This window comes from Palaemon carinicauda, chromosome 1, assembly GCF_036898095.1.
Source record: "Palaemon carinicauda isolate YSFRI2023 chromosome 1, ASM3689809v2, whole genome shotgun sequence".
NCBI lineage: Eukaryota > Metazoa > Arthropoda > Malacostraca > Decapoda > Palaemonidae > Palaemon > Palaemon carinicauda.
This window is the reverse complement of record NC_090725.1, coordinates 79,060,662-79,075,661: the sequence shown is the minus strand read 5'-3', so window position 1 is coordinate 79,075,661 and position 15,000 is coordinate 79,060,662. Positions and strand designations below refer to the sequence as shown.

General features: G+C 39.9%; 2 protein-coding genes across 2 annotated transcripts in view; both read left to right on the top strand.

The window, feature by feature from the left end:
- The window catches only part of LOC137648144 (uncharacterized), an 874,425-nt gene that overhangs the window by 173,805 nt on the left and 685,620 nt on the right, over window positions 1-15,000 (top strand). The gene's annotated exons all lie outside the window — the stretch shown is intronic.
- On the top strand, window positions 6,171-7,703 carry LOC137648407 (micronuclear linker histone polyprotein-like). The gene has a single exon (XM_068381359.1). The coding sequence runs from the start codon at window positions 6,171-6,173 to the stop codon at window positions 7,701-7,703; it is 1,533 nt and encodes a 510-aa protein (XP_068237460.1).

The following is a 15,000-nucleotide window of genomic DNA, read 5'->3' as shown; positions in this document are numbered from 1 at the left end:
GTTTAACTCTCTAATCCAGTGGTTCCCAATCTAGGGGAAATTTGAAGCTTCCCGGGGGGAAATAATTACACTACCTACTAACTAACACAAGCGGAAAAAGTTCTCATAGTACGTGCGGCAATTTGTTGTTAGCCATTCAATTGTGATATGATCATATCAGTTCTCACTGATATGATATTCAAGGGGAGAATTGGAATATCATGCCCATTTCGGAGGCAGGCGAGTGGGCATGAGGGCTGGGCGGGGCATGAAGGGGGAAATCTGGATGGTTGAACTGGGTGCAGGGGGGAAATGACAGAAAAAAGGTTGGGAACCACTGCTCTAATCCCTCACACATATATCTACTGTAGTTTCTTTGCTTCCTTTCCCATGGGGCGGAGACTTTGATCCTCGAGGTCTAGAATGAATAATTGGCGGAAATGGAAAGGTATGAAGTCCATCTCCAACGGAAGATAAGCTATCCTTCTGCAATAAGTGGTTAAACGAATCTGTGATTACCTGCGTGTGAAGGTAATACCAAAAAGTACATTTAGTGACTTCTGACCTCGGATATCACTTGATATTCCGTGACGAGTTTGTTCTTCCTCCTGTACCAACCGTGTGTCACACGATCGTACATGATTCATTTTGTACATATTATGCTTGTATCTTCGCTCTTCCCTCGCACTAAAAAGAACCAGAATAAACATGTCTGCGTTTTTCCTCTGTAACATTGTCTGTTTTTCGAACATGAAATTTCCTGTTGCCTTGAGGTTTTGTATATAAAGGAGAGTGTTCTATAATAAATTACTCAGTTACTTTCATCCTGTCTTTGAGTCACAACCTTCTCTCGGCCCGTCACACTCCCGACACGCGACGTGATGTTCACAGATGATTTGGTTTAATGGGTATATCTTTCCTTCTAACATCAAACCTGAGAACTCGCTTCTAACTTTAAATATCTCCGAGTCATATAATCATATTTTAAGGCATTCATGTGGTGCATTTTAATCTAGGAACGTTTGTTTTTACTATATTTTATTTTCATTGATTATTCTAATTGTAGGATTTTCAAGTATATTTATCTCATAAATCTAGTGTATATTAAGTGTTAATTTGTTTCTGACACTTTCATTTCATCATTGCACCAAAAAGCAAGTAGTCCTGGACCTATGGTTTTTCTTGGGTCATAAAAGATCTTGGATATTAAGCTTGTGTCAATTATTGTGAGTGCGCTTGGTTATAAATTGCGCTATATTATAAATTTTGTACATTTAGACGTGTGTTTCATATTTATATAAACCATATATTACATTCGTTCTTATATCTGGATTATCTCTACCTCGCGATAAGAGACCCAAAGGCGATCAACTGGTCGGCCGGGTAATCGGACACGGGCCCAAGAAACTGAGGTTCCATTGACTTGTCACTCAGCCACAAAGATCTCTCTTTATGGCGGAGGGCTAAGTCAATGAAACCTAAGTTTCTTGGGCAAGGTTCGATTCCCTGGCCGACCAAAACCTATTGTCTTTGGGTTGATTCCCCCTTGGTTCTACGTAGTTATATTTTCTACAAAGAAAATTTTTAGTTGGCCTTTATGTTTGCTACTATTATTTTTTAATGTCCATAACTGTCTACTCCATTGGTCGGCTTTCAGTTTGAATTTCTTAGGTCCTTACTGTAGCCACTTGTGTGTACCAACCGTGTGTCACACGATCGTACATAGTTCATTTTGTGCTTGTATCTTCGCTCTCCCCTCGCACTAAAAAGAACCTAAAATAATATGTCTTGTTTCTCCTCTGTAACATTGTCTGTTTTTTTTTAACATGAAAATTCTTGTTGCCTTGAACTTTTGTATATAAAGGAGAGTGTTCTATAATAAATTCACTCAGTTGTTTTCAACTTGCCTTTGAGTCACAACCTTCTCTCGGCCCGTCACATGTGTATAATTCAGACTGGTAACCTCATCTTTCATTTTTGTTATCCAACTTAGTGACATCCTCAATGTTACTGATAACATACATACATACATACATATACCAAGGCACTTCCCCCAATTTTGGGGGTTAGCCGACATCAACAAATGAAGCAAAACCAAAAAGGGGACCTCTACTCTCTACGTTCCTCCCAGCCTAACCAGGGACTCAACCGAGTTCAGCTGGTACTGCTAGGGTGCAACAGCCCACCCTCCCACATTATCCACCACAGATAACATATTTGCCAAAATTCATCAAATATTTCATTGTTATTGTTGCCAACGTCATAATCCTAACGAATTGTTTTCATGAATCTGTAATACGTAAATGAATGAATTCTGCGTGGGATTCAGAAATAACCATTGAACCTTTGAGTTGAGTACCCTCTCTTTGAAAGCTATTTTGAATTTTTATTTGGGATTTTATATCATATAACACGCCTCAACGAAACTAAAGCTAGATTTGCGTAATCATGTAAATCGGTGTTTATACATGAATGGGCTTATCGTCACGAGAGCATACTTTATTGAAGTGAGGCTACTTTTATATTCGTTATTATTATAACCAATAGTATCAGAAAATAGTTCTATATCTATATGTGTGTATATATGTGTGTATATGTATATATATATATATATATATATATATATATATATATATATATATATATATATATATATATATGTATATATGTATATATGTATATTTATATATATGTGTATATATACATATATATATGTGTGTATATATATGTATATATATATACATACATATATATATATATATATATATATATATATATATATAAATAAATATATATATATGTGTGTGTATATTATATATATATATATATATATATATATATATATATATATATATATATATATATATATATATATATATAGATATATAGATATATTTCTGTCTTTGATCTTTTTAAATAATTTTTGGCTCATTATTACTTTGGTTCCAAACATTCCTAATTGTTTAGGTAAATGTAAAATTATAACCATAGTATCCTATTCATGGCATACTCGCCACTAAATATTTTAGTGTTTAAAACCTTTCCAAATTATTTGGAAGAAATTTCCATGGTACAATTTCTTTTCACAACTGGTAGAGTTTATTTTGTTAGGATGATATCCCCCGGAAATGAGGAATACGATTTAAACTCTGTGTACAATGTATGAATCTATCACTAATAGCGACTTTTTAGTCTGAATTTATCTTGCACATATTATTAAGTATATATTACTTTTAACCCTTTTACCCTCAGGTTATTTGGAACTGTCCAACCCTTAATCCCCAAGAGTTTTTTTTTTCGAGCACATTTTGCAATGTATATTTTTTAAATTGCTCTAACAGCCTCAATTTTCGCCATAAAGAGGTCAGGTTGGTCTCATTCTTTTGGAAAATGCCTGAAGTTTCTCAAAAAGTTATGAAAAATATGGAAAAGTAAAAGTAACAGTTTTTTTGCAAGGACGTACCAGTACGTCCATGGTGGTAAAGGGATGAGTTTTTTGTAACGTACCAGTACGTCCATTGAGGGTAAAAGGGTTAAGTGTGTTAATTTCTAAAGTCTGCAGTTATTGAGGAATTTTGCAAAGTTGTCAGAATCACGGAATCAAAGTTTCTATACAGTCTTGGATAAAGCAATTGGTGTGTGCTTGAGATATTGGTAAAGTAGTAAAATCTGTTTGGCGTTTCTGTGTTTCTGTACGATATATTTACCGCTTCAGTTACCCTACAACGGATTAACACTGGAAACTCTAGGGAAGTTTACCATCGTAAACTTTCCCCCTCTTCAGTGTTAGTAAAGTTATAATTTCCCCCTTTGTTATTATATCTTTGTGCCGTTGCTATTTAAAGCTGAAATTTTGCCCAATGTTACGTTACCAAATAACTATATTCAGCATTATTACTTGGACTACACCCACTATTGTTGTGAATCTCAAAAAATTTTAACTACAGTTAAAACTTAAAACTAACTATAGTTGCTCTACAATCCAAACAAAATTATTTTTATTATCATCCCTATGTATTCCTGATTTTAATTATTCTATATATGATAATTTTCCAACATATACTAATTTACCTAAAAATTACTTCCGATTATAAATCCTTGGCTCTGTATCTCTCCTCCAAGATCATATTCTTTAAAGTCAGTTCACCCGATGGAAAACTGGTACATAAATTAAGCGCTTAATCTATCTGAAAAAGACAAATTCTTGTATATTTGTTGCCGAACTTACTGTTGAGCAAAGGGTGTGCCTTAACGTCGAATTAAGTTCATAGATCAGTTCAAGGTTGCAAAGGGAAAATATAAAGGTTAAGATTGTTGCTTTATAATTTAAACTACCACTGTTCCTAATTAACATGCTTCAGCGAGAGGTCTTGCAGTAGGAGCTTTAGGAAGAGGGATTACAATAGCTGTTTTGGCAAGGAATACAATTGGCTTAGAAGTAAAGCAGGTTGAAGGTCCCTCATGAATGGCTGAGGCAAGAAATAAGATAATGTCCTAGAGACATACCATGTACACATATGATCAGTGCCCAAGTGCCCTATCCATCAACCTAGGACCAAGGAGTGCTATCCAATGGCTGCTGATAACAAAGCATGTAAACTTATAAGTTTCCCAAGCCTCCCCCCCCCTATCACTAGCTCACAAGGATGGTTAGGTTGCAAACATTATAAGAAACTATCGATCTTGAGCGTGTCTTGAATCCTCGTCCAACAGACTGCTAGGAGGGAGGTTTGCAATAGGCAATCACAGTCAATCAATATGCTTATTTTTATTCTTTGTATGGTCAGTTATAATTATAACTTGTTTTGCGTTTGAAACTAACTTATGACTATTACAAATGCAGCCACTTACCCTTGCAAACCCAATATTTATTCTTCTGACATGTTATTGCGGCTTCTGTTTTTACTCCCATTATTTTTTCCTACAAACGTTAGTTAAAGAATATCATTGCATTTGTTAGAAAATGTGTAATGTTTTTAGGTAATGGAGTAGGTAATAACAAAACATCTGTATCATCCTGAAAGTAGTCATCTGTGCAAGTTCGCAGTTTTGCCTTTGAAGAGTCTTAGTTCTTGTGATGTTCTGCTTACAATTTCCAGAGTTTTACAGAAATCCATTGATATTGGTCATGCAGATCATATGACTGCTCGTGACGTTATTGCTGTTTTTGACTAAATTAATGACAAGTCCCTAAATTATTATTATTATTATTGATAATAATAATAATAATAATAATAATAATAATAATTCTTTAATGATATTTCACATCCTGTTTTTTTTACAAGCAAAATATGACCGTTTTGTTTCTTAATCCGGAATGTAGTCTATCAATTTTAACACATTATTATTAAACCTAAACCTTGAAACCTCATTTACTGTTAGTGCAAATGCAGCTCTTCTTGTTTCATTACTACAACTGTTGTTACAACCCCAAATTCATGTATTCATACATTATCACAACTCCCAGTAATATGTATCGTCGGTTGTGTTATTTTTGTGAATCGGGTATTTTTTCTATAATTTATCTTTTATTCTTTCCATGTATAATTTATTGTTCTTGTTATTATCTTTGGAATTTTATGAATAGAACTTACCTGGCAGTTATATATATATATATATATATATATATATATATATATATATATATATATATATACATATATATATATATATATATATATATATATATATATATATATATATATATATATATATATACAGTATAGCTATAGCCTCTGACTTTCGGCAGAATTTTTCAAAAATTGCGGCAACCGCTATGTGGTGGTTGTGCGGTTAGGTGGTTAACAACCCTTATAGGGTGGTACTTGGAATCATTCCCGTTTTCTGTTCTTCAGATCATTTCTGCCGGCCGGATCGACAATACGTTGGTCCGGCATTAGAGATTTTCTTTTCGCTTTCCCTGTGTCGCTATACCAGTCTTCTTTTTGGTGAAGTACATTGATTTGGGGATTTGGCAATCGTGTTTTGTTTATTCTGTGATTTTTGCTTTTGATTAATATGAGTGATAAGCTTCATTTTCGCGTGTGTGTGCGAATGAGGAATGCAAGGTGAGGTTACCGAAAGTGTCGGAAGACCCTCACACTGTGTGTTTGGGTTGCAGGGGTTTTGAGTGTGCACTGAATAATAGGTGCAAGGAATGTGAGGTTTTGAATGAGAAGGATTAGTTAGCTATGAAGCGCTATGTCCGCAAATTAGAGCTTGATAGAGTAAGGAGAGCTTCTAGATCTAAATCTAAGTCTGCTAGCAAACCTAGCCTTGATTTATCTATTGAACCTTTAATTAATTCCTCTTTGGAAGTTGATCCTGCCCCTTCTATAGGTTCCATATCTGCGGATGATCCTCGGTACGCCAGGATGGCTGCCGAGTTGAAGGCCATTAAAGATCAACTTGCGGCCTTTAAAGGTAAGCCAAGTGAAAGTGAAGTTAGAGCTTGTGAAAGTGCAGTGGAGATGGCGACTGACCGATCCTGTCATTACCCTAGGTCTAGATCTCTACCAAGCTCCCAGGACCAAGGGAGAAGGTACGTCGACGACCGAAAGGGGGTGAGAGGTATGTACCCTCGGTCGGGCGTCGCCTCGGGCAGTCCTGTTGCAAATTCCCAGGCTGCTCTTGACCGCCACGGAAAAGGTGTGTCGGATGTGATGGTCTCTTCCCCGAATCCCTCTCCCAGAGGCAAATGGAAGTATGAGGCTTCGAGACCGACGAAGTGGAGGTGGAACCGAGAACAGTCTCGTTCTCACTCTCCGGGTTCTAGTAGCCATGAACCTTGTCCTTCGGAGGACGATTTGGATTCTGTGCCTATGAAGAGGACGAAATCAAGAGCTGGAAGTCTGGATAGAGCAGCAGAAGATCCTTCTCCTTCCACCATTGTTATTCGACATCCGTCTCCTTCGGAACCGCAGGATCCAGCAGAAGTCGCTAAGTCGTTCATGTCAGTTATGCAGGAGCAGCTTTTATCGTTAGTACAAGCTTTTAGCCACCCTCACGCCCAGTCCGACAGACATAAAGACGACTCGTTACCCGTCAAGAAGTCAGCTTCTAAGAGTGAACGGAGTTCCTTGCCTAAGGAACCTTTGCGCGCTTCGTCAAAGACACGACACCGCACTGCTTCCTCTTCTGCTCGGCGCCAGGACGATTCCGCCTCTCGCTCTCGGCGCCAGGACGATTCCGCCTCTCTCTCTCGACTCCAGGACGATGCCAGCCTGCTTCTCCAGGACGATGGTTCTTCTCGTCGCCAGAACGATTACAGCTCTCACTCTCGACGCCAGGACTCTTACGCCTCTCGCTCTCGATGCCAGGACATTTCCGCCTCTCTCTCTCGCCGCCAGGATGATCCCAGCCTGCTTCTTCAGGACGATACCGCTTCTCGGCGCCAGGACGATGGCAGTTCTTGGCGTAAGGATGCCTCCTTCTCTCACCGCCAGGACGCTTCCTCCTCCCGCCTCAAGGACTCTTCTAGCGCTCGGCGCCAGGACGCTTCCGACTCCCGGCGCCAGGACGACACCTACGCTCGGCGGCAGGACGCAAGCGGGTCTCAGGGTCAGGCTGCTTGCAGCCCTCTCCTACAGGACGAATCCTACGATTTTCCTATTTCGGATTCAAGGGAGCCTTCTTCCCGAACGAAGGATGTAGTAGAGGTGGAACAGGATCTTGATGATGTCTCAGAAGACGAAGACAAACCTGCTGACGCTGCTGGCGACTAGAAGGTTCTCTCTCGCTCCCTCCTTGAACTGTATGGGGAGGAGTTTCAACCTTCTGCTCCTCGTTCTCCTCAATCTCAATTTAGTTGGAAGAAGGCCAAGAAACAGTCGGCCTTCATCAAGATGAAACACTCTATTTCTGCGAAGAAGGCTCTCGCTAAAATAGAAGATTGGATGAAAGAATGGAGACAAGCAGTTAAGACCACCTTCTCTTTTCCACCTTCTCTTGCTTCGAAAGCTGGCATGTGGTATGAGACTGGGGAGCCTCTGGGTCTGGGAGTGTCTGCCTCCTCCCAGGGTGACTTCTCTGGCATTGTGGACTCTGCCAGAAGGCATGCACTCAACTCGGCCAAAGTTATGTGGTCGATGTCGGAACTTGATCACCTTGTCAAAGGGATTTTTAGAGCCTTTAAGGTTTTTAGCTTTTTGAACTGGTCTCTATGGACTCTAGCCAGGAAGACTGAGAAAATGGAAGGAACACAAGATCTAACGAGTATCATGTCTTGTATGGATAAGGCTCTTGGGGATAGAGCTAATGAGTTGACTTCGCTTTTTTCAGCAGGAGTCTTGAAGAAGAGGGCCTTGGTATGCTCCTTTGCTTCGAGATCTGTGACTGTTGCGCAGAAGTCTGAGCTCCTTTACGCCCCCCCCTATCGCAACATCTCTTTCCTGAGGCCCTTGTCAGAGATATTACGCTTTCTCTTGCACAAAAGGCTACCCAAGACCTCTTATCGCGGTCAGCTCGGAAGCCCTTGACAGTACCTCCTTCGTCTTTGAAGAGGGAGGAGAGGAAATTCCAAAAGCCCTTTCGAGGCAGGGCACCTTTAAGATCTGACTTTAGAGGAAGAAGACAGGAGTCAGGAGCAAGGACGAACAAAGGTTCATTTAGATCACGCTCCAAGAAATGAAGTGCAAGTCATCCAGACAACAATAGGAGCAAGACTGTCACGTTTTTGGCAGTCTCGGAAGAGAAGAGGGGTGGGCACATGGTCCCTCCCAGTCATCAAGGAAGGATACAAGATCCCCGTTTTGAAGAAGCCTCCTCTTTCAGATACACCTCTAGCCTTAGTAGCGCAGTATGCAGATGCGAAGAAACGGAAGGCTCTTCTAGATCTGGTCGACCAGATGCTGGACAAGGAAGCGATAGAACAAGTTCTGGACCTCTCCTCCCCAGGCTTTTACAATCGCCTGTTTCTGGTACCCAAGAACTCGGGTGGATGGAGGCCCGTCCTGGATGTCAGCTCTCTGAACGTCTTCGTGGAGAAGACGAAGTTCTACATGGAGACGACTCGGTCTGTGCTTGCAGCAGTACGACCAGGGGACTGGATGGTGTCTTTCGATTTGCAGGACGCTTATTTTCACATCACCATCCATCCGGCTTCGAGGAAGTACCTGAGATTTGTGATCCAGGGCAAGTGCTTCCATTTCAGGGCACTTTGCTTCGGTCTCAGCACAGATCCTCAAGTCTTCACCAGGATAATGGCGAACGTGGCAGGCTGGTTGCATCAAGAGGGGATATGGGTATCCTTTTATCTGGATGATTGGTTGATACGTTCACGATCGAAAGAAAAATGTCTGGAGGACCTACAAAAAACATTCATGATGGCTCAAGAACTGAATCTGGTCATCAACAGGGAGAAATCTCAGACCGAGCCGAATCAGACTATTCTCTATTTGGGGATAGTTCTGAATTCAGTTCTTTTTCGGGCTTCTCCCTCCCAGGAAAGGGAGACCAAGTGCCTCGAGAAGGTCCGAAGATTCGTGAACAAACAGAAGTGCTCAGCGAAGGAGTGGATGAGTTTACTGGGAACTCTCTCCTCACTCGAAGAGTTTGTCTCCCTGGGGAGACTCCACCTAAGACCTCTTCAACACTTCCTATCAAAGGTGTGGAACAGGAAGACACAGGAAGACTCCTTTTCCTTCCCTATTCCAGCAGAGGTCAAGGATCATCTGATGTGGTGGCTAGATCCATCTTTGTTAGTGAAAGGGATCTCCCTGTACAAGAAGAACCCAGACCTAGTGTTGTTCTCAGATGCATCAGAGTCAGGTTGGGGAGCAACACTAGGAAGCAAGGAGGTCTCAGGCTCTTGGAAAAAGTCAGTTAGGATGGCACATCAACAAGGAGGAGTTGATGACCATTCTGTTAGGGCTAAAGGCCTTCAAAGAAAGATTGTGGAGGTCAACTCGGACAACACCACAGCTCTAGCGTACATCAAGAAGCAAGGGGGGACTCGCTCTCTCTCTGTTCGAAACCGCAAGGGAGCTCCTTCTATGGTCGAAGGAGAACAAGGTAGAACTGCAGACGAGATTCGTACAGGGACAGCGGAATGTGAGGGCAAACATGTTCAGCAGGAAAGGGCAGGTTCTTCCCACAGAATGAACCCTCAACCAGCAGGTCTGTCAGTCTCTGGAAGCTGTGGGGTAGACCCTTAATAGATCTTTTCGCCTCCAACCAGAACAAGAGGATCCCCAACTATTGCTCCCTAGTTCTGGACAAGGAGGCAATAGCGGTGGACGCCTTTTTGATGGATTGGATGGGGATGGACACATATGCCTTTCCCCCGTTCAAGATCATCAATCTGGTCGTCGGGAAATTCGCTCTCCTCGATTCGGGACGAATGATCCTAGTAGCTCCATTCTGGCCAACGAGAGAAGGGTTCACGGAAGTGGTAGACATGTTGATGGACTTCCCAAGAAGCCTTCCTGCAAGTCCAAAGCTTCTCAAACAACCCCACTTCGAGAGGTATCATCAAAACCCCCTCGCTCTCAAACTGACTGCCTTCAAAGTATCGAGAAGCTTGTCAGAGCAAGAGGATTTTCGGCGCAAGCTGCAAAAGCTATCGCCAGAGCGAGGAGGGTCTCTTCACAGAGAGTCTACCATTCTAAGTGGGAGAATTTTAGAGCTTGGTGTAGGCAGCACAAAGTTTCCTCATCCATTAACTCTGTGAGCCAGATTGTGGATATTTTGTTATACCTCAGACAGGATGCTAAGCTAGCAGTTTCCACGATCAAAGGGTATGGAAGTATGCTCTCGACGGTCTGTAAGCATAGAGGCTTAGATTTGTCTCAAAATAAGGACTTGCAAGACCTCGTGAAGTCTTTTGAGACAACTAAACAGGTTCAGTTAAAGCCCCCTTCTTGAAACCTGGATGTGGTTCTGAAGTTTCTCTGTACCAAGAAGTTCGAACCCATCTCACAAGCTTCTCTTAGAGATGTAACGAAGAAAACCCTCTTCCTGATGGCCCTAGCCACAGCTAAAAGGGTCAGTGAGGTTCATGCGATAGGAAAAACAAGTGGGCTTCAATCAGAATGGAGCGGTTTGTGCTTTAAGGATGGACTTCCTCGCCAAGAACGAGAACCCTTCAAAGCCCTGACCAAGGTCTTTTGAGGTCCCTAACCTCACTAATCTAGTGGGTCACGAGCAGGAGAGGCTCCTCTGTCCAGTTAGAGCTCTTAAAGCTTACTTGTCTCACAATAAGAATGTGAGGCGCTCATCTAGCTCCTTATGGTGCTCAGTGAAAGATCCGCAAAAACCTCTTTCAAAGAACGCTTTGTCTTTTTTCCTGAGGGAAGCTATAATGGAAGCGCACCTCTTGTGTGAGGAAGAGCACTTCGGCCTTTTAAAAGTGCGGGCTCACAAAGTGAGAGCCATTCCTACTTCGCTGACATATCGTAAGAACATGTCAGTCAGGCAAATTATGAATGCAACGTTCTGGAGAAGCAACTCTGTGTTCGCCTCTCATTACCTCAGAGAGGTGAGAGTGGATTATGAGAAATGCTATACCTTGGGCTCATACGTAGCTACGGCTTCTGTATTTGGCAAAGGAGTTACTACTTCCCCTCAACCTTAGTTTTTGTATACCTGTGTGTGGGTTGGTGTTTTTTATGGTTGTCTGAGGATGTCGACTTGTGGTACAGTTCCCTCAGTCTAGATAGTTAGTTTATAACTATTCTGCAAGGTTAGGGGGTTAGTTTTAGTAAGGTTGCAGTTTTTAATATAAGGATTGAAGGTAGCTCTGAAGTCTAGTCAAATTGTTGGTCTCACCCCGTTGACAGACTCGATTGAGTTGTTTCAGCATGACACGTCCACTCCTGGCTGACACTCCTAAGGGAAAGCGACTCAATAGGCAGGAACCTTTGAAGTCAGCTACCTTAGCAGGTAAGGAATCAAGGTGTTTTTTCTCTTCCAACTTTTTGTTATTTCCCCAACGATGTTTACTGTCTGTCACCCTCCTCCAAATGTGTGAATCAGCTATATATATATATATATATATATATATATATATATATATATATATATATATATATATATATATATATATATATATATATATATATATATATATATATATATATATATATATATATATATATATATATATATATATATATATATATATATATAACTGCCAGGTAAGTTCTATTCATAAAAATGGAGTTTTTAGGATAAAACAAAGTTTTATGAATATTTACCGGGCAGTTATATATATATATATATATTTTGAGGCCCACCCACCTCCCCTCAGGAGACAGGTCGGGCATAGATGATCTGAAGAACAGAAAAGGGTTGTTAACCACCTAACCGCACCACCACCACAAGGCGGTTGCCGCGATTTTTGAAAAATTCTGCAGAAAGTCAGAGGCTATAGCTATATATATATAACTGCCAGGTAAGTATTCATAAAACTTTGTTTTATCATAAAAACTCCATTTTGAATTTGAATACCATCCACTATTTCCAAGATACAACTTTGAAATTGAAATCTCGATAGATCCATGATGGGGGTAAAGAAAAGAGTTTCAACAGCTAACTTTGACATTACATTGCATCCACATAACAAGAGGACGTAATTAAAATGTTAGATATGGTAATGAATAAAATAGTGAAATAATGTAATTTGACATCTCATCCGTAAAATAGTTTGATTTGTATTAGAGATGAAAATGTGCTGACACCAAAATTGATTCGCCCACAGGTAGTCAGTAATGGAAATGAATACAGTATAGGTTTATTGAAACGCCTACGGCTGCTATAAATCGTTCACCACTGTTGATTACTTTCATAGCTACTATCAAGTTCACGCTCCGGTAGAAAATTGTTGTATGGTTGTAATACGTTTCTTACCGTTGTAAAATAACTATTTTAATTGAGGTTGTGATTGAAATATTTTGAAATGTATCCTGATTCCGTCTCACAATTTTAGATTACAAAGAGGGACTGTATCTTTAACCCTTTTACCCCCAAAGGACGTAATGGTATGTTTCACAAAAGCCATCCCTTTACCCCCATGGACGTACCGGTACGTCCTTGCAAAAAAATGCTATAAAACTTTTTTTTTTCATATTTTCTTATATTTTTTTGAGAAAATTCAGGCATTTTCCAAGAGAATGAGACCAACATGACCTCTCTATGACAAAAATTAAGGCTGTTAGAGCAATTAAAGAAAATATACTGCAAAATGCGCTGGGAAAAAAATAACCCCCTGGGGGTTAAGGGTACGAAATTTCCAAATAGCCTGTGGGTAAAAGGGTTAAATACCCTGTAAATGCAACAAAGTATTTTCTATAGTATTGCCGTTGTAAGTTTCATCGTGCATCTACTGCTTCGTCCATTGTCTTATTGCGGGTTTTCCCTCCATGGTATTATTTTACTTGATATTCCCATTACTGATATAAGAGGCGTGCGTCAGAAACATTGCCAAGTCACGAACGGAACGAAATACAAACTCATGATCCCCCTTCAAAGGGGGAAAGGGTGGGGGGAGGAGCGAGTATACAGTAGGCCTCTACAGGAAGTAGGAAATGTTATTGAAGAAGAAATGAGAGAAAAAAAAGGACGGTTGAGTGGGTGAAGTAGGACGAGAAGGAAAGGTCAAAGCAAGTTTACAAAGAGGTTACAGAAAAATAGCGGGAATAAGTACATAGAATGAAAAGTAAATGAGATTAAATGGAAATGTAGAAAAACAGTAACGCGTAACAAAGAAGTTTTACTAAGAATGGGAAGATAGGTAAGAGGAAAAAAAATAAGTTTAATGATTAGGTATGTTGTTAAATAATTGAAAAAAAAAAACGATAGAAAAAGTAAGAGAAGGCGGAAGTTGGCTAAATACTTTCAATTAGGAAAAAGGCTTAGGCAGTTGTGATAAGGTTCTAAAAAAATGTCGACGGAATAAAGTAAAGAAGGAATAGAGATGAATAACTAGTAGGCAATGCAAATTGGGTAAAAAAATAAGACTGTGTAGGAAAAAGGAAAGAAGACATTGAAAGAATGTAGTAAGCACATGCACCTGAAAAGGTAAGTCATAAAGGTCCGTAGTAATGAGTAAGAAAGGAAAATAGATTTAATTAAGAAAGGAGAAAAAAAAATATGGGAAGAAAGAAATAAGAATGTGTAGGAAAAGGAAAGAAGACATTGAAAGAATGTAGTAAGCACATGCACCTGAAAAGGTAAGTCATAAAGGTCTGTAGTAATGAGTAAGAAAGGAAAATAGATTTAATTAAGAAAGGAGAAAAAAAATATGGGGAGAAAGAAAGGGAATGCAAATTGGGGAAGAAATAAGACTGTGTAGGAAAAAGGAAATAAGACATTGAAAGAATGTAGTAAGCACATGCATCTGAAAAGGTAAGTCATAAAGCTCTGTAGTAATGAGTAAGAAAGGAAAATAGATTTAATTAAGAAAGGAGAAATAGATATGGGGAGAAAGAAAGGGAATGCAAATTGGGGAAGAAATAAGACTGTGTAGGAAAAAGGAAAGAAGACATTGAAAGAATGTAGTAAGAACATGTACCTGAAAAGTCTGTAGTAATGAGTAAGAAAGGCAAATAGATTTAATTAAGAAAGGAGAAACAAAATAATGGGAGAAAGAAAGGGAATGCAAATTGGGGAAGAAATAAGACTGTGTAGGAAAAGGAAAGAAGACATTGAAAGAATGTAGTAAACGCATGCACCTGAAAAGGTTAAGTCTTAAAGGTCTGTAGTAATGAGTAAGAAAGGAAAATAGATTTGATTAAGAAAGGAGAAACAAAATAATGGGGAGAAAGAAAGGGGCTAAGAGAAAGTAAGGGCTAAGAGAAAGTAAAACCCAAGGGTATACCAATGAGGGGCCAGAACGTGAAAGTTCATTTGCACTCTAGTCGACTTGATAAATCGAGTGAGGAGTCGTGGGTGGGTAACAACCACGGGACCTTTTATGCATTGTTGCCATCCTGACTGAGGACACATAACAAATAAAGTATTGAAGGTCTCGTTCCAAGAACCCAGACGAAGTTGGTTCATTGTTTTTTGTATGATTATCGAATC

Excerpts from the sequence above, each read along its gene's own strand:
- LOC137648407 (XM_068381359.1), top strand. The coding sequence starts at position 6,171 with ATGAAGCGCTATGTCCGCAAATTAGAGCTTGATAGAGTAAGGAGAGCT.